This window comes from Haliotis rufescens, unplaced genomic scaffold (assembly GCF_023055435.1).
Source record: "Haliotis rufescens isolate VD_foot unplaced genomic scaffold, xgHalRufe1.0.p SCAF_15, whole genome shotgun sequence".
Taxonomy (NCBI): domain Eukaryota; kingdom Metazoa; phylum Mollusca; class Gastropoda; order Lepetellida; family Haliotidae; genus Haliotis; species Haliotis rufescens.
In genome coordinates, this window is record NW_025963835.1 from 31,520,470 (window position 1) to 31,543,024 (window position 22,555).

At 40.1% G+C, this 22,555-nt stretch overlaps 1 protein-coding gene across 1 annotated transcript; it reads left to right on the forward strand.

Annotated features, from left to right (window-relative positions):
- The first annotated feature begins 764 nt into the window (after positions 1 to 764).
- LOC125379990 lies at positions 765 to 18,036 on the forward strand. Its single transcript, XM_048395939.1, has 4 exons — positions 765 to 1,146; positions 3,322 to 3,412; positions 16,702 to 16,899; positions 17,484 to 18,036. The coding sequence occupies exons 1-4, from the start codon at positions 838 to 840 to the stop codon at positions 17,942 to 17,944; spliced, it is 1,059 nt and encodes a 352-aa protein (XP_048251896.1). The 5' UTR covers positions 765 to 837; the 3' UTR covers positions 17,945 to 18,036.
- The last annotated feature ends 4,519 nt before the right edge of the window (positions 18,037 to 22,555 follow it).

The following is a 22,555-nucleotide window of genomic DNA, read 5'->3' on the forward strand; positions in this document are numbered from 1 at the left end:
CGGGTAACAGCCAGGTTTGGCTCGGCCTTTGATTGACGTGCGAAAGGTCCGGGAGGCGGAGAGACAAACCATGCTGTAACTTGACCAATGGCGAGTCGAGGGTGTGGTAACTGACTTGTAGCACTGATTGTGAGCAGTGATGGTGACGTAGAGTATTGCATGACGTCACAAATAATCTCAGATACGATCGACTAGAACTGTGTTTTCAATATGTAAGTTACAATTTTGACATTGTGAAATAGTTTGTTTCCCGCAGAAAATGACTTGAACGTTATATTGAGAACTTAATTATAGTGCCTTGACAATACGATTTTGAAGTTTTATAATGGGTGTGCAATGCTTAGAACCTTGACAACATTATTTGAAACCCTGACTACCTTGTTGATTATTTTATCGTTTATGAAAACTTGTTCATTTACTTGACAAGAATAAACATTTGATTTCGCAATTCCTCTTGTCTTGTTTGCAATGTTAAATTTCACTGGGCGGGGCTTGCTGCTGTTGTGGCAGCCAATGGGGAGAGGGCCTCGCTGACCTTGACACAGCCGTACTGTTGCTAGAAGGATACAGCACGGCTTTGATCAAAGGAACCACTTGCTATCGGTGCTACAAGTAAACCAAATGACAAACCCGTTGATGTCTGCACAGGAAACTTCACACGTTGCGTTGGAACATGAGACTATGCCATGCATGTTTCATGCAAACTTGATGCGGCAAATTGCACTAGGAAATCGATGCTTTAGAAGGCTCTATAGATCCTCAGTCAAACAGAATCTGTACAGATGCGAACTATGACTGGTGACTAGTAGATGTGACAATCAACTGAAATCCTTTAAGATGGTGCCGATGATGTTATATTTCATAGCAACTTGTATTTGTCCAGTTCAACTACTTTGCTTCAATGAAGCGGGTATCATAGCAGATAACAGTTATTTGGAAAACAACTTATTTGGCATCATTAAGAGGAGAGTGCCCTCTGCACGTGAGTGTGCCGTTGAATGCTTAGCACATCTTGATTGTTTCTCATTCGGATTCGAACCTGTACTTCACATTTGCCACCTTCACAAGAAAGACAGTTCAACAGCACCAACCGACCTTGTGGCGAAACCACGATGGAAACATGGTGATATTTCTCACTGGCCGAAGGTATGTATACCTATGTGTTATATCTTATGTTTTGTATGCATACGCGGAGACACAGAGGGACAGCAGGAGTGTGTACCCCCTTTTGAAAACATGCTGGTCATGTTGCCGTATGACAAACCCATTACCAAATCATTATACTGACAGTTTAGGGGCAGGATACACGCCATCACCATCACATGCTTAGCATGTAGCCGAAACCGTACAGCGGACTCGCCGAAATTTCTTATGCTTACGGAGAGGTATTTTGTGGTTTTTATTATTCAAGAACACTAACTGTGACATAACTGTTGTTTTTAGCTAACGATGCATATTGTTTCCTAATTTATTTCCTTTCATTTTTTTAAATTTTAAGTGCACTGCGCCTTTTCCCCAAAAAGCTGTATCCACTCTTGCTCATGAAGGCGATGGACAGTTGAAAACATTCTTTATTTATAAGCTTATTTTCTTTACTGATAACCAGCAAACTCTCTGTACTTGTTCACATCAGACGTAATTCAAAACGAACATACCGCTTTGATTAGCATACCCTTTACACCAAGTGGAATCTGTTTCGGCAGACAATATAGGCTGGTTATTCTCTTTGCATTGACAATAAGAGTCAAACTAAAAACTTCACATTTTTAAAAGTAATCCCATATATGATATACAACGGATAAATGTATCAGAGAAGGTAATTTTTAATCATTAATGTCAAAAGAAGGATTTTAATTAACGGTGGTAACCATAATTTGTTCCAAGCACCTACGGTATTCGGTAATAACATCAACAGTTCAAATCATAAGTCCCAAGCACTAGAATCTGATGGCACACAAATTCAGTATGGCCACCATGTGCGTTGACAACTGCCACACAACGCCTCCGCATGGACCTTGTGATGCTTGTGAACACATGATTGGAAAGACGACGCCATTGTTGCTGCAAAATGGTGCCAAGATCTTGCAAATTCTGTGGTTGGTTCTGGAGAGTGCGTAGACTTCTGCCAAGAGCATCCCAGACGTGTTTGATGGGGTTGAGGTCGGGAGACCTTGACGGCCAGTCCATGACGTTGACTCCCGCATTCTGAAGGAAATTCCTTGTCAAAATTGCTGTGTGGGGTCTGGCATTGTCGTGTTCGAAGATCAAACCGGGTCCATGTGCTGCCATAAAAGGCAGAAGTTCTGGTGCCAGTACCTGGTCGCGGTAAGCAGCAGAGTTGAGGTTGCCACGGATGACAAGAAGCTTGGAACGTGTATTGCCACAGAAAGCACCCCACACCATGACACTTCCGCCTCGAAATCTGTCAACTTCCTGTACACAACACTGGGCGTAACGTTCATGACGGCGCCTCCACACCCTCGCCCTACCATCAGCAAATCGAAGATTAAATCGGGATTCATCACTGAAGACGACTTGATTCAAATTCCTCTGAGTCCATCGTTAGTGTCGCTGTGCCCACAATTGACGTTGACGTCTGTGTAATTGAGTCAGAATCGGCCCGCAGTATGGCCGTCGTGCTTGAAGGTGAGCAGTTCTCAGACGGTTTCGAACAGTTTCCGCACTCAGTCTACCCCTAAACAGTTCATTTCTGGTTGATGTAGCCGTCAAAAATCGGTTACGGAGGTGACGTAAGACAATCTGACGATCCTCTGCATCTGACGGCACACGTGGTCGACCTGGCCGAGGGCGATCTGCAGTGGTAACCGTTTGCTGTAGACGCGTCTGTAAATTATAAACAGTCCGTCGACTACAACCCATCGTCCTTTCGACTTCAGCTACGGACGTTCCTGTCTGTAATATGCCGATGGCACGTTCAGGTTGCACATTTGAAAGGCGTGGCATGACTTTTGTCTTCTTGTGTTTTTCTTTTTTTGTTAATGACTGCTAACAAGTATGGCTGAAAACACGTGCGGTATTATGGCCACATGACCAGTTGCACGTGAAAACCCACTTTTGCCACTATAGTGCTGTGCGCATAATTTTGATCGATTCACCTGCACAAAAACGGGTGTTATCTGAAGACAATACGTGGCCATTACTGTTAAAATACACAATAAGGGCCCACAATGATAACTGGTCAAAATGTTAAAATTTTAGGATTGTGAAGTTTTTAATTTGGTTCAGTATATTTACCAAAATTACTTTCTAATTAACAATGGGAATGTAGATAACTGTTAAGAATATTTTTTTTATTCCAAGGAGCTGATGGGTCCGTGCGCAGATCACAAGTGTCCGTCAGGGAGGCGATGCAGTGTGCATCGTGTGACTGAGGCGCCGCTGTGTTTGGAAGGTAGGACTTGGATCTTATAGACATCTTTGGTGATTTGAGAGATTGGATCTGACAATAACAAAACGAATTTAGCATCTGCGTCCAGAGAGACGTCAGTTTACAGTAGCTCTTCACTGTTTTCGAGAATCAGTTGATTGTGGCCCCCGTTGGAAGTAGGGTTAGAATTATTGTATGTTGGTTGTGAAAGTTGACTTAATGAATTGTGTGACGCATTCCTTGATACGCATTACTTAGAAGTGGATGGATGACAAAGTAGCCACAATGTATGGATAACGACTTCTGTCATTACTGTTAAGGCGACGTTTCGACCCTTATACCCTTGTCAAGCAAGAGTGAATGATTAGTGAGTGAGTTAAAATTTAACGTTGCCTCAACATTATTTCAGCCTTATAGCGACGAGACCAACTTAATATACAGTGCCTCTGCTTACCATTGTACAGAATATATAAAGCAGGTGGTGGATTACCAGTAGTGGATTACCAGTAACAACAATTGCATACATGCGTGGGATAACACGAGTAGGTTAAGGAATGACAACAGAAGGCTAATACTGCAACAACGTGATGGCCAGAGAACCCATGATGTGGAAGTCAATAAGACAGGAAGCTTATGAAACAGGAAAAGTTGATATAGGTGTGGTGATTGTTGCTTAATTAGTTCATAGTAGGCAGAGGGGGTCAAATAGCCCTGATCTCTGTTGATTGATGGCTTGTGTTGGCAAATGTAGACTGCTTCTGTTAGTTGTCCTTTGGTGAAGTCATGGAGGTTGTGGAAGAGGATTTGGACGTTTTCCCAGTTGATGTTGTGACTGGGTCAGTTGCTGATGTGGTACGAGATGGCTGATTTGATGGTTGAAGATTTGTGTTCTTTGATTCTGGTGTTGAAGGGGCGGGATGTTTCACCTTCGTAGTCTATTTTATAAACTACACCTTTAGGTTCTTGGCGCTTGATTGTGTTTCTGCCATTGGGTCTTAGTCGGGTATTGAGGGAGGTGTAACTGGTGAAATCGGTGTCAATATTGGATTGCTATTTGAGGAGGCGGTTGATGATGTGGGAGGCTTTTCCTATGAATGGGAGGGCGATGTGGAAGGGCGCGGATTCAGGATCAGGGGTCGCAGATGGGGGTGTGGGATGAAGTACAGAGGAGATGACTTTGTCGACAAGATCATGGGGGAAATTGTTAAGGTGGGTGAAGACCACGGAGGTCTTCGATCTCGGGTTCGGGGTCAGCAGAACATAGATTGATGGCTCGTCATGAGTGAGTGAGTGAGTATAGTTTTACGCCGCTTTAGCAATATTCCAGCAATATCACGGAGGGCGACACCAGAAATGGGCTTCACACATTTTACCCATGTCAGAATCGAACCCGGGTCTTTGGTGTGACGAGCAAACTCTTTAACTAATAGGCTACACGACCGCCATGAAGGTAGAGATGATGCCAGTCTTAGGTCTAAGGTAATGGTTTGAGTTGAAGTGGATGTATTGATCGGTGTGGGTGGGTTTCCGGTAGACACTGGTTTGGTTTCTGTTGGTTGGGGTCCTGGTAACAAGGACATCTGAGAAGGGCAGTTTTCTTTTCTATTTCGATGGTTAACTGTACTCGGGGGTGTTGTTGGTTTAGATGTTGTAGTAGCAGGGTCGGGTCTTTGTCTTGTTTTTGAATGACAAAGGTGTCGTCGATTTTCCTGTACCAGCAAATTGGTTTGATGGGTGATGTAATAGGGGCTTGCTGTTCAAAGAAGGTCATGTCGATTTCAGTTAGGATAGGAGAGAGTGGGCATCCCATGGGTACGACGTGTATCTAACTTTTCTTATCTTTACGACCCGTGAAGATTTCGGGGTAGAATAGGTCTTCAGCAACCCATACTTGCCGTAAAAGGTGACTATGCTTGTCGTAAAAGGCGACTAACGGGATCGGGTGGTCCGGCTCGCTGACTTGGTTGATACATGTCATCGATCCCAATTGCTTAGATCGATGCTCATGATGTCAAGCACTGGATTGTCTGGTCCAGACTCGATTATTTTACAGACCGCCGTCATATAGCGTGAATATTGCTGAGTGCGGCGTTAAACAAACAAACAAAACAAAAAAATCTTCACAGAAAAAAAGCTACTGCAAACATGTATAAATGTAACAATTGATATTTATTACTGTAAACACGAGACAGTTCTGCGTGTTTACCGGCAATATTATCTTCTATTGCGTTTTATGTAATACATCAGTGATATGTATAATATGCTGCTAGTACCACCGTGGGTGGTTCTTCTTTGATTGATTGACCAAAGAAAACTGACATCACACGAAGGGACTGGGTTTCTCAAATTAATGCCTGTTAGGAAATTTACGTGTCATCTGAGGCCCCCAACACCAGCGTTAAAATGAACGTATCATTTGGCTGTCAAATTTACATCAACTACGTCATGAAAGAGCATTCGAGTCAATATGAACATATAAGAAAGAGGTGTGTAAATATAGCCATCGTTTTCATGTATTGTCTAATGTGTGAAATAATCGTGAATGCTGTTCATATGTGACACATATTTCATTACCCTTGAAATCGTGTCTGACAAGGTTTAGATTTATCCTTTATTTCATACGCTCCGAAATATTCGGTCATAGGTAAATAGCATATATTTCAATGTTTCGATAATACAACTGCTTTATATTGTCAGCATTGACTCGTTAGTGTGCAGGGACCACATCAGTGACGTAATGATCAATTAGTAACATACGGCGAGGAGATCACTTTACCACAGACCATTGAAGTTGGACATGTGTGCTGAGTATTTGTTAACCTAGACTTCACCGACGCACTACATTGAGTGAGTGAGTGAGTTTACGCCGCTTTTAACAGTATTCCAGTTATAGCACGACGTGTCAGCTTAATGTGGGGGGAAAGACCGAAGTGATGCAGGTCTCAGACGTTTACCACTTCGGTGAAACCCACGAGCACGGGTATGGTGCTGACAAACCTAGAAACATAATCGGGGCGAACCGGGATTCCAACCCACAATCATAGGTTTCTGGCGTGCCCAAGGGACGCAACTCTGCACAGCGAATCGCGGCGCCTGCACTACATTGAATTGCTACCAGGTTTTGATTTAACAATATCTATAGTGAGTTTAATGTAAAGGGTGTGGATATGAAAACTTTAAACATACTTAACGTGTGGGTACACTCCCCCACATGTTTATGAGATTGGGAGTTTATCTGCAACAATTTTATGTATCTGAACTATACTGTTTATAATAAACATGTTTATTTTGGGCAAATGTTTCACACAACATGTTCCCACAACATACGAATAATCATTACCCCACATCCGCCAATAATAAATAATCATTACCAAAGTGAAGTCAGTTTTTTTTTATTCATACACAATCTTGAATTGAACATGTCGCTGTAACCAATCAAATTCCGACAATACACAGAAATCGATCTGTGAGCTAAACGGGCTTATGTGTCAATGAGTACCGTCTATGGCCAACAAGTTCACAACTTAGTTTAATTTTTTTGATTGAAACGAAACGAAAAACATCGGTAAATTTCATATTTACACAATGTTAGCCAAAACTTGATTATCATCCAAGAACATACACTGTGACCCGAAATGAAAAAGACTTGGAAATAAAACAATCTCGGGAATAAAGTGCCGGGGAAAGAAAGTAAACACATAAAACTTGGCTTGAGGCAAAAAATTACAAACGTCATCAAAACATTAAACAAGGCTGACAACAGTCGTCGAAACGATGCAAGCCTAAGGTCCAAAACACAGTACCCGCATAACCTGCAGCACCATTCCCTGTCGTTCCATATTTATCCACTATCAAGCTTTAAACCTCAGCGACCGCCTCCGTGGCCTAGTGGTAGAGCGTCCGCCCGGAGAGCGGAAGGTTCGGGGCTCGATCCCCGGCTGCGTCATACCAAAAGACGTTAAAAGATTGTACTTGTTGTTACCGTGTCTGGCGCTCGGCATTAAGGGGCTAAAACAAGGACTGGTCGGCTCGGAGTCAGTATACTGTGTCTGAGTGGGGTATTCATGTTAAACAGCGGCATGGTATCTCAGTGAGCTAGCACTATAAATCGGCATCAGTCCGGACTAGTACAAGCAGCCACACAAACACACACACGTACATGCACGTCGCTATATAAGTGCAATAATTTTGGACGCGACTTTAAACCCCATTTCACTTCACCTTCTTCCACAGAAGAGTTTATTGTTGCTGTCACCCTGTTCACTTCTAATTCTCTTTAACTTGATATTCATTTCGTGCTGTATGAATCATTGATTCAGTCAGTTTCTCGTATGCCGAGTTGATATCTTGATCAGCCTGTAGGGATTCTTCTATCTTCTATAAGTGCAATAATCTTGGACGCGATGTTAAACCCCATTTCACCTCACCTCACCTTAAACCTCAGCAAGACTTGCAATGCTCACTCATTGTAACGAAAAATATGTAACATCAATGTCGGATATAGGTAAATTGCCTGAAACCTGGAAATTCACTCTCTTGTCGATTTCTATCGAGTTCACTTCCCAAAATATATCTTCACAAATACTTTCAATTGTTACCGCAAAGGGTAACATTGATCTTTCTCTTTCAGAAACGTTACAAAAGAATCAATATGTGCTTGCTTTCATTTTTTAACACAACTTTAATGTATAGGCCATCACTGTGTGAGTACTGCTCATGTCTTGTCATGTCACAGGGGACTGGTAAATATTTACACAGTGTGTTAATCAGCTTGACATGAGCGACACGCATGTGCAGATAAGTGATTTTCCATTTGTTATATTATTTGGGAAATGAAACGAGAGGACACATTATACATCCTAAATTTCCGAGCAAAGGAAACACTGCGCATGCTAAGCTCAAATACATGCTTCGCAAGAGAGATATTTCTAACTTGAGAAAGGGAAAAGGGCTTATTCGCTTACTTATTAATATTGTTCACAAAGTGTGTTTCATGTCAGTATCTTTGAAAAATGCCTGGTATTCAGACACTACAAGTAAGAGAGTGAGTTGGGTTTAACGCCGTTTGTGAACAGAATTTTCGATATATTGTATATCATGGCCTCTTAGCTTAATGTTGTTGGGAAAACTGTACAGATCGTAAACGTCGAAAACATATCAAAACACCAAGTTTGCGAAGGTCATGCTGGCCATGACCCTGGGTGTCGCGCTTCAATGATACACAGCGCTAATAAAACTCTTACAACCATGCTGATCGACAGAAAAAACAACGTTAACCCACGCATCTTATAGAAGCTGAAGGACGATACGTCAATAATCAGCCACTCGTGAACTGCAAACTGACACAGTCTTGTGCATTATTAATGTTTTCCGATCAATCCTTCCACAGTTGATACAACGCCAGATGAAGCATGTGTTTTCCCAAAAAGATACGTGGGATTCTTCTGTGAAAATATAATACAGAAATATGACGTTTCAGCTTTGATATATTGAGCGTTGGATAATGTCATATTGCATTGGTAATGGCAATGCTGATCGGATAGGCTAACTTATCTCAAGATCATAAAATATTAGTGACTGTGAAATTTACTTGCTTGCGAGCGATATGTTTTGGATCGGCTACGGCAAATCGCTACCTGAAAAGGAGGCTACGTGGTGCGCATGCGCTGCTTGTCAAAACACAGCGAGATCCTAGCATTAGGTTATCAATCAAGGAGAAAATTGATCTGCATTGACCTACGTATACGTTTTAACTTCTTCAATTTCAAACACCATCCTTCTTATAACGCAAGATGTTGAAAGTATCTTGTCGTAGTCATGAGTTACCACATACACATCAGCTTCGTCTGATCGGAGTCAAAGCTGCAAAGCGAAAAACGTTTTGAACGGTTACAGGCCGGCAAAGCCACTATGTCAACAAAAGAATTCTTTCAACTAATCCTCTCTTAATACAAATGCGACATTCGTCTTGGAAGGCATTGTAGAAAGCATTGTAATAAATTGCCTTGTTGTATAATACATTAGGCAAACAGACGCGCGTAAGGCGATGTAAACCCTTTGGTATGCTCAAAGAATATGAAAGAACAACCCTCCCTTAAATCTTCTCGGAAATACAGCAACATTTATATTGAGCATAGTTCGTCTTTAGAGGAAAGAATGCACAACAACAATATGAGAACTTTGCTGAAGGAGATGGGGAAGGACAATGTCTATATGGTATCAAAAGTGGATTCATATCTTAACAGAAGACCACGACCAACTCTCGTAGCTAGGGGTTAATGCTTGGACTGTGGAACGTCGGTGGATGGTCCCTGTTTAATGAAGATAATCAACAATTTAGGGAAAACACTATTAGTTATTACGATTATGATATTATATGTGTTTGTGAGACGTTTTTAAGAAATAATGATAGAATTAACATGGATGGGTACATTTGGTACGAACATAACAGGACACATTTGCCTCCTAAAGCAAAGCGTGGGTCGGGTGGAGTTGTAGTTCTAATTAAGAAAACGTTATTGTCTAAGTATCGGGTTGAAGTACTTGATAAGGTCCAGGACTACGTGCTGTGGTTACATTTGTGTGGTGAATCTGCAGCAGAAAAACACGTGTCTATGTGTAGCATGCCTGCCTTTGTCTACATCCAGCAGACCGCGTGATGCTGAGGAATTCTTCGACACACTTTTACTTAATGTCCATGAATACCAGAACCTTGGTAAACTGATTATTGCCGGTGATTTCAATGCACGAATTGGGAGCAATTCAGACTATATTGAGGGTGTGGATAATATTACATATTGGAAAGCACAAATGCATCAGGTTACTTACTGTTGGATTTCCTGATTGACTGCAATATGGGTGTTGTGAACGGCAGGCTAGGAAAAGATAATTTCACGTCGGTGTCACACAGGGGCAGTGCTGTGGTGGATTACATCATTGTACCCCACGAACAGTTACATGATATAGTTGACTTTAATGTACACCTTATGACGGAAGTACTCAATAATACATCACTAGTTGTGGACTTTCAAACTGAGAGAAAAAACGTTGACAAATTAAACCGGAAATCAAAGAGACGTCATCAACATTGTAAGCAACAAGAACTGACTGATCTTCAGAATGTGAATAACGGGAAAGATTTCTGGAAGAAGATTGGCCACCTTGGTTTAGCAAATGACAGGAAATCGACTGATGTTATCCCCATGGAAACGTCAGACCACGACGGGTCCGTGATAAGTGATACTGTCGTCGTACTAGACCATTGGAAAAACTCGTACTGCACGCTTTATAACGGTACACAGAACACGGACTTCCACAAGTTCAGCGTGATTTTGTAAGTGAACGTGTGCGTAACGGTTCAGTTGAGACCCCTCAGCTCGATGTATCGGATCTGTCCAGTGTCTGTACGGGAAGTGGAATCAGCAGTTATGCAGATGAAGACGGGGAAAGCGTCTGGGCAAGATGGAATTCCTATAGAAGTCTTACGTAACCGACACTGTATAGACTTATTATTCAGTATAATTAATAATTGTTTTGAACGCTCAGTGTCACCATCGATCACCAAACCGGTCTAATAAAGCCCATGCCAAAGGACAAAAGTGTACCCACAGACCCGTTATCATATCGTGGTACCACCCTAATTTCCATACCATGTAAAGTGTACGCATGTATATTGAACTGTAGACTACAAAAATGGCTTGAAAATACTGTATATTGGCTGAAGAGCAAAATGGCTTCAGGTTTGACAGAAATTGTGTTGGCCACTTGTATGCTCTGTATAACGTTATTAACAACCGTCAAACTTCAAAGTTGTCAACTTATGTGTGTTATGTTGATATTAAGAAGGCATTCGATAGAGTTGATCGAACGTGCCTATGGTACAAACAAATGTCAGTCGGTATACATGGCAAAATGTTAAAGGTTATTCAAGGTTTATATATGAATGTGACATGTTCCGTAAAGGTAAATGATTTTATCAGAGATTCTTTAAATGTAACACTTGGTGTAAAACAAGGATGCAAATTGTCGCCCACATTGTTTTCCATATATATTAATGACCTCGTCACTGAAGCTAATGCGTTAAAATGTGGTATTGAAACTGATGATTCTACTCTCTCAATATTGTTATATGCTGATGATATTGCCTTGCTTGCCGCGGATAAGAACTCTCTCCAGGAAATGTTACATGTTCTAAATAATTGGTGTAAAAATGATTTTTAAACATAAATTCAGAGAAAACAAAAATAGTTCATTTTAGGAATAAATCTGTCATAAAATCTGAGCGGGTTTTCTTCCTCAGTGAACATGTTGTTCAGTATGCTTGTACTTATAAGAATCTGGGATTGATTTTTAATGAACATCTTGATATGCATAAAATAGTAAAAGAACTATGTAAATCAGCCAGTAGAGCTCTTGCTGCTTTGTACACAACATTTATTCAGGCTGGTGGCAGGTCTGATGATGTCTTTGACAAGTTTTACAAAGCTCTTGTTGAGCCTGTTTTATTTTATGCAGCTGGTATTTGGGGTTTAAAAACATATAAAGAGATTGAAGTGGTTCAAAATAAAGCCTGTCGACTATTTCTAGGAGTAAAAAAGAATGCATCTGTTATTGCTATGAGAGGTGATATGCATGGGATGGGGCTCTGTGAAGGTCACACAACGTACTGAATGTTGTCGGTTATATTTTAGACTATATAATATGCCTCATTCGCGTATCCCCTATGTTGTTCACAAATGGTCTTCTAAGATAGTACAGTCCTGGGATAAAAGATTTCTTAAGGTTTTAACTCATTTTAATGTGGACTTCTTATCGAGATCGGGTTTGACTATGAAAGAATGCATCGCTCATGTTAGAAATGTTCTCACTTCTGATGATAACGATAAATGGCTTGCCGCTGTATTGGATGACAGAAATAAACCAAACGGGAATAAATTACGAACTTATAGAACTTATTAATGTTTTCCGGATATCGATTTTTATGTCAAGAATGTAAAGTTCAAAGATCATAGAAGGATGCGGTAATCTTCCACTGCATATTGAGACCGGCCGATACTCCGAGCCTCCCACTCCTTTATCTCAAAGAATATGTAAATATTGTATATACTCTCATCATCACGATGCTCCCCCCACTTATATTGAAGATAAATGCCATTTCTTAATCTAATGTAACTTTTATGATGACTTACGTTTTGATCTGTTACAAGAAGCTTTTGCTATTAACAGTGCTTTTTTTAATTTAGGCAGCTCAGACAAATTGATTTTTATTATGCAAGAGGAATCACTGCAACACATTTTAGCTAAAAGTCTATATTATATATTTAAAAGATGACAAAACTATATTAGTTAATTATCATTATTACTACAATTATTATTGTTACTTTAAAAAAAGATAAACACCACTTTTATTTTTATTAGTATAGTACATTTATAATATTTTAGTAATTTATTTCTTTATTATTATTATTGTTATTATTATTATTATTATTATTATTATTATTATTATTATTATTATTATTATTATTATTACACAATGGATACACATGTATTTTAATGTGTCTCATAAGCCTAATAAGGCTGGATGTACAAGCTTTTGTTCTGAAATCATACTATGCCAAATGTTTTTACCATGTTTCTCTCTCTCTCTCTCTCATTACACTGATAAGTGCTTGTAAAGTCAGTTAAACATGAACGTAGAAGATAGACATAAAGAGCATATAGATATTAACTGGCGTTAGACAAGGAGACAATCTGTCACCTCCCTTATTTTTGATCCATTATTCATTTAGAATGAAACTTGTCTCCTTTATCAATGCTATATAGTGTACGCGGTGTAATCAGACAGAAATGTAACAGCAATAATGTGATTTTTAAATTATTTTAACAGAACAATATTTGTTCACGCATAACACACAAACGGAGTTATGCGATTGGAGTCAGTGGACAGTGTTGTTTCACACGCAGATTGATACAAAACAATTCCTTCTTGACCAATGGCAGTTTTTTTCTTGAAATATGCCTTTAATATGATTATTGATAATAAAGGGAATAACCCACGTGGTACGAGGGATTACAAAGGTCACTCGCGACACTCATGACATATTTTGCGGAATCACTCGTACCGAGTGCGTTATTCTAAAGGTATTACCATCTAAATAAAAGTGTATGATGTCAACTAGTGTTTTAATTACTTGACTATGGTTTGATCTTTTAATATTGGTTAGCAATGAAGATGACCGCTTATGACCAAAGTGATGACATAAATCCTGCTGGGAATCATGCAGGAAGCAAAAGCACTGTAAGTCCCCATGATCCCAAGTTAGGTGGTCTGGCTTTGGATGCCAGTGGCCTATAGCCTAGTTTCATCTTGCTACTTAATCTACTGAAGTATTCTTTGTGTTTATTGTGAACTGGTTTGTTTTATACCTAAGCTGTGATACATGACTTACAGTTTTACTGTCCTTTGTTGACGGGTATTTAATAATAATGAACTTGTTTTCATCGCAATATGGCTGCAATATTGCTGATGCGATGAAAAATTTTAACCCACTCACTCACTCACTCACTCACTCACTCACTCACTCACTCACTATAATTTTTTACATTTCGTGACATGCGCAGTTATAGATGACAAACTTCAAAGGCAACAGAAGCGTTAAAATTGAAGGTCTTTATTAATTTCCCCACGCTAGCAAATCTAGAACAGCGATAAAGTGCATAATGTATTTTATTATGAACCTTTTTGTCCAAAACACAATAAACAATAAATAGGCAGTTTACAAATTTCCTAACAATGCCTCGGGTATTCCGAAATCGATACTTTTTATGGACGTAAAGAAGAGACCCATTGAGATCCGCTGTCAGAGAAATTGGGTAAAGTCATCTGTTATATTTAACACAAGGGGGGGGGGGGGGGGGGGGCACGGGTGGCCCAGTCGTCTAAGGCGCCGCGATTCGCTGTGCAGAGTTGCGTCCCTTGGGCACGCCAGAAACCTATGATTGTGGGTTCGAATCCCGGTTCGCCCCAATTATGTTTCTAGGTTTGTCAGCACCATACCCGTGCTCGTGGGTTTCACCGAAGTGGTAAACGTCTGAGACCTGCACCACTTCGAGCTTTCCTCCAACATTAAGCTGACACGCCGCGATATAACTGGAATACTGTTAAAAGCGGCGTGTATCCCAACTCACCCACCACCCCACTTAACACAAGTAATATAGATTATGACGGTGTACACACTGATGGCCTTTGTGTGATCAAAGCTTATGACCATGCATGTTGAATCCAGTACTTGCAGACACATGTACATGGGTTTGTGAAACAAGTCATTCCCCTTTGACTCCACCTGAGAATGATTTGTCGGTTTACCGTTAAAGGTTAAAGTTACAAATGTATAGTATAACGCGAAGAATGTATGTTATCAATATTACAACGATATTCAAGTGGAGCTGTTTCCTGTCAATCAGCAAACTTACATATTTATAAAGTATACGAAACCCCGTTTTATCATGAATAGTGCTTATGAATAAATCGGCGGTCTGGAGATAATCGAGTCTGGACCAGACAATCCAGTGATTGATATTATGAGCATCGATACACGCAATTGGGATACGATGGCATGCATCAACCACGTCAGCGAGCCTGACCACCCGATCCCGTTAGTCGCCTCCTACGACAAGCATAGTCGCCTTTTACGGCAAGTATGGGTTGCTGAAGACCTATTCTACCCCTGTGGTGTGGACGGTGAATGTGCACGAATTTAGCTGAATTGTCATGTGTATGATAATATGTGAACCGAAAGGGAATTCTTTGACTGTAAATATGGGACACACGGCATTCAGTAGTGGTGAAAGCGATCAGCTTCCGTGGGCGTGGCTTAATATTTTACTTAAGGTGGGAAAACATGCAATAACATGTAATTAATTCAGCTGATCAGAATGCAGGAATCACATTGACCACAACGAAAATTTAAGTATTACATAGATGACATATTTTTGGGTAAGACAATAAGACAAGAGGTACCAACTGTACCCTCTCTTTGCTGAACTGTTTCTTTATGCTTAAGATCAAACTTTCTGCTATGATTGGAATATGGCCAAAAAAGTTAAGTTAAGATTCGGGTATATGGGTGATCGTTCAATATAACGGTCAAATAGCAAATACCCTTCCACTGGGGCTGAGCTGGATATACAATATATAAATACAAATGTATGCATAGATATTAAGAGTGACGAGAACATATCCTCAATCCTGTTTGACAAGAGGTATGACTTCAACTTCGAATAGTCAATTTTCCCTTTTTAGTCCAGCAACTCCATCCTTTGATGCCTTCATTTTAACACGTGTTTGTTTGTTTGTTGTTTAACGCCTCACTCAGCAATATTCCACCTACATGACAGCGGTCTGTCAATAATCGAGTCTGGACCAGATACTACAGTCATTGACAACATGAGCATCGATCCACACAATTGGGATACGATGACATGCATCAAGCAAGTCAGTGAGCCAGCTGTTCACCCGATCCCGTTAGTCGCCTCTTACGGCAAGCATAGTCGCCATTAACGGCAAGAATGGGTTGCTGAAGACCAGTGCTAACCCGGATCTGCACGCGTTGGGTGAATCGAGTAATTTTAATTCGACGAAGTTGTCTTACGAAGTTTGCCCAAGAGTTATTGATCAGGAGTGAGTTAGTGAGTTTGGTTTTACGCAGCTTTTAGCAATATTCCAGCAATATCACGGCGGGGGACACCAGAAATGGGCTTCACACATTGTACCCATGTCGGGAATCGAACCCGGGTCTTCGGCGTGACGAGCTAACGCTTTAACCACTAGGCTACCCGACCGCACTTTTGATCCGGATTACAACGTTGAAGGCCTTAGTAAAGCTTTCAAAAAGTTTAAGGTAGAGGTGTGCGGACGATATTTCCAAATTTAATGCCTCAGTGACAAATTGATGTCCGAGTTTGTCATGTACCCAATGTTCCCGTGTTTTCTAAGGTAAACAATTGGCATGCCATTGCATGTGTTTGTGACGAGTGGCACAGGTGGTCGCGATACGTTTACCTATCGCAAACATGGCATCATCACTCTCATAGTTATTCATAAACACATGCTTATGATAAAGTCATAATCATACAATGGACTCTGGTTTCTTGTGATTATTGAAATGTTTTCTTGTCGCTGTTTAAATATTCTCATATTCCGTCTGGTGTGTCAATCAATTAATCTCATTGTCAAGATGTAAAACGCGCATGCGCAGACTCAAACCCAAACAGAATCATACAGTTTCATTTCAAGGAATTTTTCTACTCCACAGCTGATGTCTATCAACCAGATGTATGTTCCGAAGACCCTATTCCAAACGCAACCAGTAGTTCTGAGTCCAAGATGGCAGGGAGTATCAGATCTTGTACCTGTCACAGTAACTACAGAGATGTACCGCTGGACGTCGTCAGTGTCAACAACACCTGCCTGATCAATGGCAGCTGGACTCCACCCTTGATTAACTGTTCCGGTATACTTTGATCCTTTGATAAATCAGTGTCGCCTTTGTCAGTTATCTACTATATATTTCATAGAAATAGGGGGGCACGGGTGGCCCAGTCGTCTAAGGCGCCGCGATTCGCTGTGCAGAGTTGCGTCCCTTGGGCACGCCAGAAACCTATCATTGTGGGTTCGAATCCCGGTTCACCCCGATTATGTTTCTAGGTTTGTCAGCACCATACCCGTGCTCGTGGGTTTCACCGAAGTGGTAAACGTCTGAGGCCTGCATCACTTCGGGCTTTCCTCCCACATTAAGCTGACACGCCGTGATATAACCGAAATACTGTTAAAAGCGGCGTTAAACCCAACTCACTCACTCACCCACTCATAGAAATAGCAAGTCATCATGGGCAATTGTTAGACGAAGGGGCAGCGATTCACTGCGAACTACTGCCTCCCTTCATTGCCAAAACCTCGTAAGAAGGAAACCCGAATCAGATGCGTGTATGTTCCTTATTATGTAAGCACCCTTGGCTTGCCCAGTGGAACAACAGTTTAAAGCAGCGTTAATTACGTGGTAACGTTATTATCATGTCTTAATCATTTTATTTCCAGGTCCCTACATCAGACTGACCACGCCGAGTATCAGCACATACACCCTCCAGCAGATATCTGCCAGCAACCTACACACAATAACAGGCGGCACCTCTACCGTGGTGTTTCTGGTCAAGGCGTGCCACGATGTCATCTTTGCTCTACACAAAAGTCCTAACACCTACACCACTGATGTGTATGAGGTGGATATTGGTGGATTTGGGAACAAGAAGTCCTTTATTTCTGGATGCATACAGTGCAGCAAAATTGATTCCCATATTGAATCATCTATTGTATCATGCAACGAGTTTCGACCATTTTGGCTCAGCTGGAAGAATGGCGTCATCTCTGCAGGAAAAGGACTGGTGCTTGGAAGCCAGAAATTCATGCAATGGGCGCCAACAAGCCCCATTGTGATAAATCACGTTAGTATCAGTACCTATGTTAATAATCCTGGAACGTGGCTCTTCCGAGAGCAGTGACATACTGCTGAAGCACCTCATAATAACCTTCAACCCAGTGTTATCTTTACTTGTTCACAAACTTCTCCCTACTCCCCAGTTGGGATATGCAGCTTTTTATACTCCAAAATATAGAGACACTATATTGACATTTATGATACTTGCTTTAACCGGGGAAATAACACTGAAGGACATTTTGCATATCTGACGTTGGATATTGATTAATTGACGAATTGACTTCCCGTTCTTTGATGCGTTACAATAATGTATTCATGCCCAAATCGAACCCCATACACACACATACACAACACATAACATTTATAATATCCTTAATCTTAAATTACTTTTTTTTAAAGATTATTTCAATAGCACAGAATAACTGTCAACTTATTTTTTACAAAAGTTAATGTCAAGTTAGTATAAATAAAAGCGACAAAACCTTTCCCATAACAACATGGACATTTGGTACATTGCATATAATTAGTTAATGGTTGCATATTTTTCAATATATATTGCATTTGATCCTTTTGGAGAACAACATTCTGGATCATGCTCTTCTCAAATTTTCTCAAAACGCATTTCCTTGCGCTGTAAGCATCCTCCTCGGATGCTACGTACTGGACCAGTGAGGCTGACACTTTACATGGTTGTTTCAATCAATGACGAAATCCTTTTCTAGGAAATTTACGAACAGGTACTCATGGCCATTACAGAATATTGGGTTTTCGGTATTTTTGAAGTGCACAGTTCAAATGAAGGTCAAAATTGAAAGGTCGCCTAAAACGGAACAAATATGTTAAGCTCCATTACTCGATTCACCCAACCCTTGGAGATCCGAGTAGCAAGTCGGTCACCGGTAGTGATGTCATACGTCAACATTGTTGTACATATTTGGTAATTCCTTTGAGGTGAAGGTCCTTGAATGAAAGCACACACGGTCATTGTATTCTGTTGTGTACAGATGTGGGTTTTCCACATCTTTTATACATTTTTTTCAAACAATTACACTTTGGATAGGCGGCACGGGTGGCCCAGTTGTCTGAGGGGCCGAGATTCGCTGTGCAGAGTTGCGTCCCTTGGGCACGCCAGAAACCTATGGTTGTGGGTTCGAATCCCGGTTCGCCCAAATTATGTTTCTCGGTTTGTCTGCACCATACCCGTGCTCGTGGGTTTCACCGAAGTGGTAAACGTCTGAGACCTGCATCACTTCGGGCTTTCCTCCCACATTAAGTGGTATAACTGGAATAATGTTAAAGCGGCGTTAAACCCAGCTAACTCCCTCGCTCACTCACTTTGGATATTTGTAAATGTTCAATATGATATCATACGTAGATATTGGCCACAACATGTAATAACCTTGGCTAGTCTCGTAATGTTTGTTGGAACATTGTCTACATAAGAAATTGATAAGTTTATAATGTCGTATATACGATATTTCTTTACTTCGGACAAGTGTAAAAAGATTAAATGTAACTGCAACATGTATGTATTTTTGGGAGTGTAATAAATATTATAAGTTCATATAAACAATTTCCATGAATAGACGTTTCATTTTATTTTATGACTAAAACTGAATATATTACTTTAACAAAATGGATAATATTTTTCGGTTAAAATATATGCACACATTCCTAGAAGAATTATCTTGGTCTTGGAATTGTCTTTTATGTCGTTTGATATACAGAATAGTGAGATCTAACGATTCGCCAGGTGCGCGTTTGTCACAAACGAAATACGAATTATTCCTCCCGTTTTGCATTATATAATCAATTGGTTCACCTTTTCTTAAATCGTGTGATCATAGGGTATTAAACAGTTTTCTTTATTTCTCCAAGAATTATAAAAAGTATAAAAATATAACCCGTGCCATGTACCCCGTTAGTCGAACCTTATTTGATTATCCTGATAATGCTATACCAATTGAACTCTCTTTATATGACATACTAACCAACAAATACATGTACAATATTGAATATAATTTTGTTTGTTTTGAAATATTCTTTTGTGTATTTGATTACGTAAATTTGATGCCAAACAGGTATGTATCTTGTCCATTTAAGATAAACGTTTGTTTATCTTTTTAAGACATTATTTATATGGTTAAAGCAGTCATTTTATGTTGTATGGAAAAAGCGTCAAATTCCGTTTTACACATCGAGATTTTCCATACCATGAACGAAAATTAGGGGATATATATTTTTATCAAAATACCAACGTCGTCTTTCCCCGACGTTGTCAAAAGACATAAAACCAGCAACGACGTCGCATAGAATGGTGTCATGTTTTTAGTACTTCATTAATTTGGGGATACGGCTAGTGCGCCATTAATAATGGTGCAACATGAGTCAAATTACACTTGCACAGTTAGGAGAATGTTGGAATATAAGGACTAATTTTTAGGTTAGATAGGGCCATCCATGTCGTTATTACTTCTTTTTTTTATGAAGTACGATTTCATCATTTCTCATGGTTTTGTTTATACCTAAACGTAAACAGTTTCAATACTGATATTTGTGTTGGACTAGTTTGTTTCCTCGTGAACAAAACACCATGAAAATATATTGTCCTTACCCACAGCTAAATCTCACCAGGTGACCTGAGTTACAATAAACTAGTGCTCAGCATAGCGGAGTTGTGCCCCCTGTACTTGGTACGTGTGGAACCTCTCTGTTGCCTTTTTCCCCCTGAGAGGATATGTAAGACCACATCATTCAAAGTACATTTATTATTACATCGGTTTTAAATCGTAGTATATTTGTTAGTTTTAATCAGTGGCTAAACTTGCATACAACCGCCAGCGACTGAAGGGATTGTGTAAATCCTGCTGGGTTCCATGTAGGTAGCAAAGGTACTATAAGTCCCCATGGTCCCTAGTATGGTGATCTACCTTCAATTGCTGGCGATCTATAGCCCGTTTTTACAACGTGTTGTTCTGTTTAGTAATAGCTTTTTATGGTCACATACTATTTTTAAAAATTGATATCTGTGATAAGTCTAGTAATTTTACTGTCCTTTGCTGACAGGTTTGTATATAGTCTAAATTAATGTTGTTGTTTTTATGTATAAATTGCTTTAGTCACGATATGGCTGAAATATTGCCGATGTGACTTTAAATGTTAACTCACTCACTCACTCTGTTGCCTTTTGACGTCATAGAAAAAAAACAGTTTTCGTCATTTACAATAGGCTAATTTTTGCATTGAATGCATGTCGTTATACATACGCATATAACTCCATTTTAGCACACAAATGGTATAATTAGTTTTGTATTTTGTATTTTGACTTTAAATGAATAAATGCTTTGGTTCTGGTGTTTGACGTAGTTTGCAACATGAAACAAAATTGATTGCCCTTACGGTGATTCAGATATGGAATAGCTATTAATGAATACTAGTAACGCAAGTGAAGACGATGAAATCTGCATTATTGAGCGATATTGACTTTGATGGCCTGTTTTCGGAAATGACCGGAATCAGCCACCAAACCCTAAGATTTGGAGAAACCAAGACACAGCAAGTCTACAATGAAAAACACTAAATGGGCTCTACAAATGTTCAATGGTAAGCCAATTCCACATCGTCTGAATTGGTTTGCGACTATCCAATCACAAGCAACACCTTCACAAAACAGTCATATTCCCAATTTGCTGGTTCCATGGGAGGATTCATGCCTCGGGATGTTTTCCATAACTGTTCCATAAACTTCATTTTAACAGCAGTAATTGCATTTCATCCTCATATGCTCCCGTTCGACTCGAAATGCACCTCTTTACAAACTTATATGACGTCATATATAAATCCGCACTTGAAGGTTGAGCTCGCCTTGGCGCATGGAATCATGTTAATGTTTTTGTTCACTTTCCTCTAACCTATTTTTAAGATTAGATTGATCCTAAATATTGTTTGTCAAATTGTTAAGAGAATGAACTTTTGTTGATGTTAATATCAAGCTCGTAGGTTCACAGTTTAACCAGCGTTTGTAAATCGTTCCCACTTTAATGGACCAATCCAAACTGACGTTCAGTTCTAAAGTACACTTATGAACAGCATTTACAACTTAAACGTAATAACCTATGGATTTAAATCAACTGTATGATTAAAGCTAAGTGGATAGAATTATCATTAAACCGCCTGCATGTTATCAGAAATGAGCGGGCCAATGTAACCTGATAATGCCCTCATATTGCTTGACGACGGGCCAGAATCACGCCCGTTGTTAGGTGACGTCATAGGGATAGGTGATGTCACGTTCAATAGTGACGTCATTTGGTTTGTTCTATGACGTTTACATATTTGCAAATGTGGGTCAGTGCCATTCGCGCTGATTGCAGTAAATATTTGAAACGGATATTGTTGTTTCTTTGTATTTGATAACAAATTCCATCCATTTTAACTATAATAACGGTAACGCTATTTTTCAGGGCATTATCATTTGAAGAAGCCCTCAGTCTTTTCAACTGCCCTCCTTCGTCAGGCAGTAAATGGAAGACCTCGGCCTCCTGAGTGAGTGAGTGAGTTGGGTTTAACGCCGCTTTTAACAGTATTCCAGTTATATCACGGCGTGTCAGCTTAATGTGGGAGGAAAGACCGAAGTGATGCAGGTCTCCGACGTTTACCACTTCGGTGAACCCCA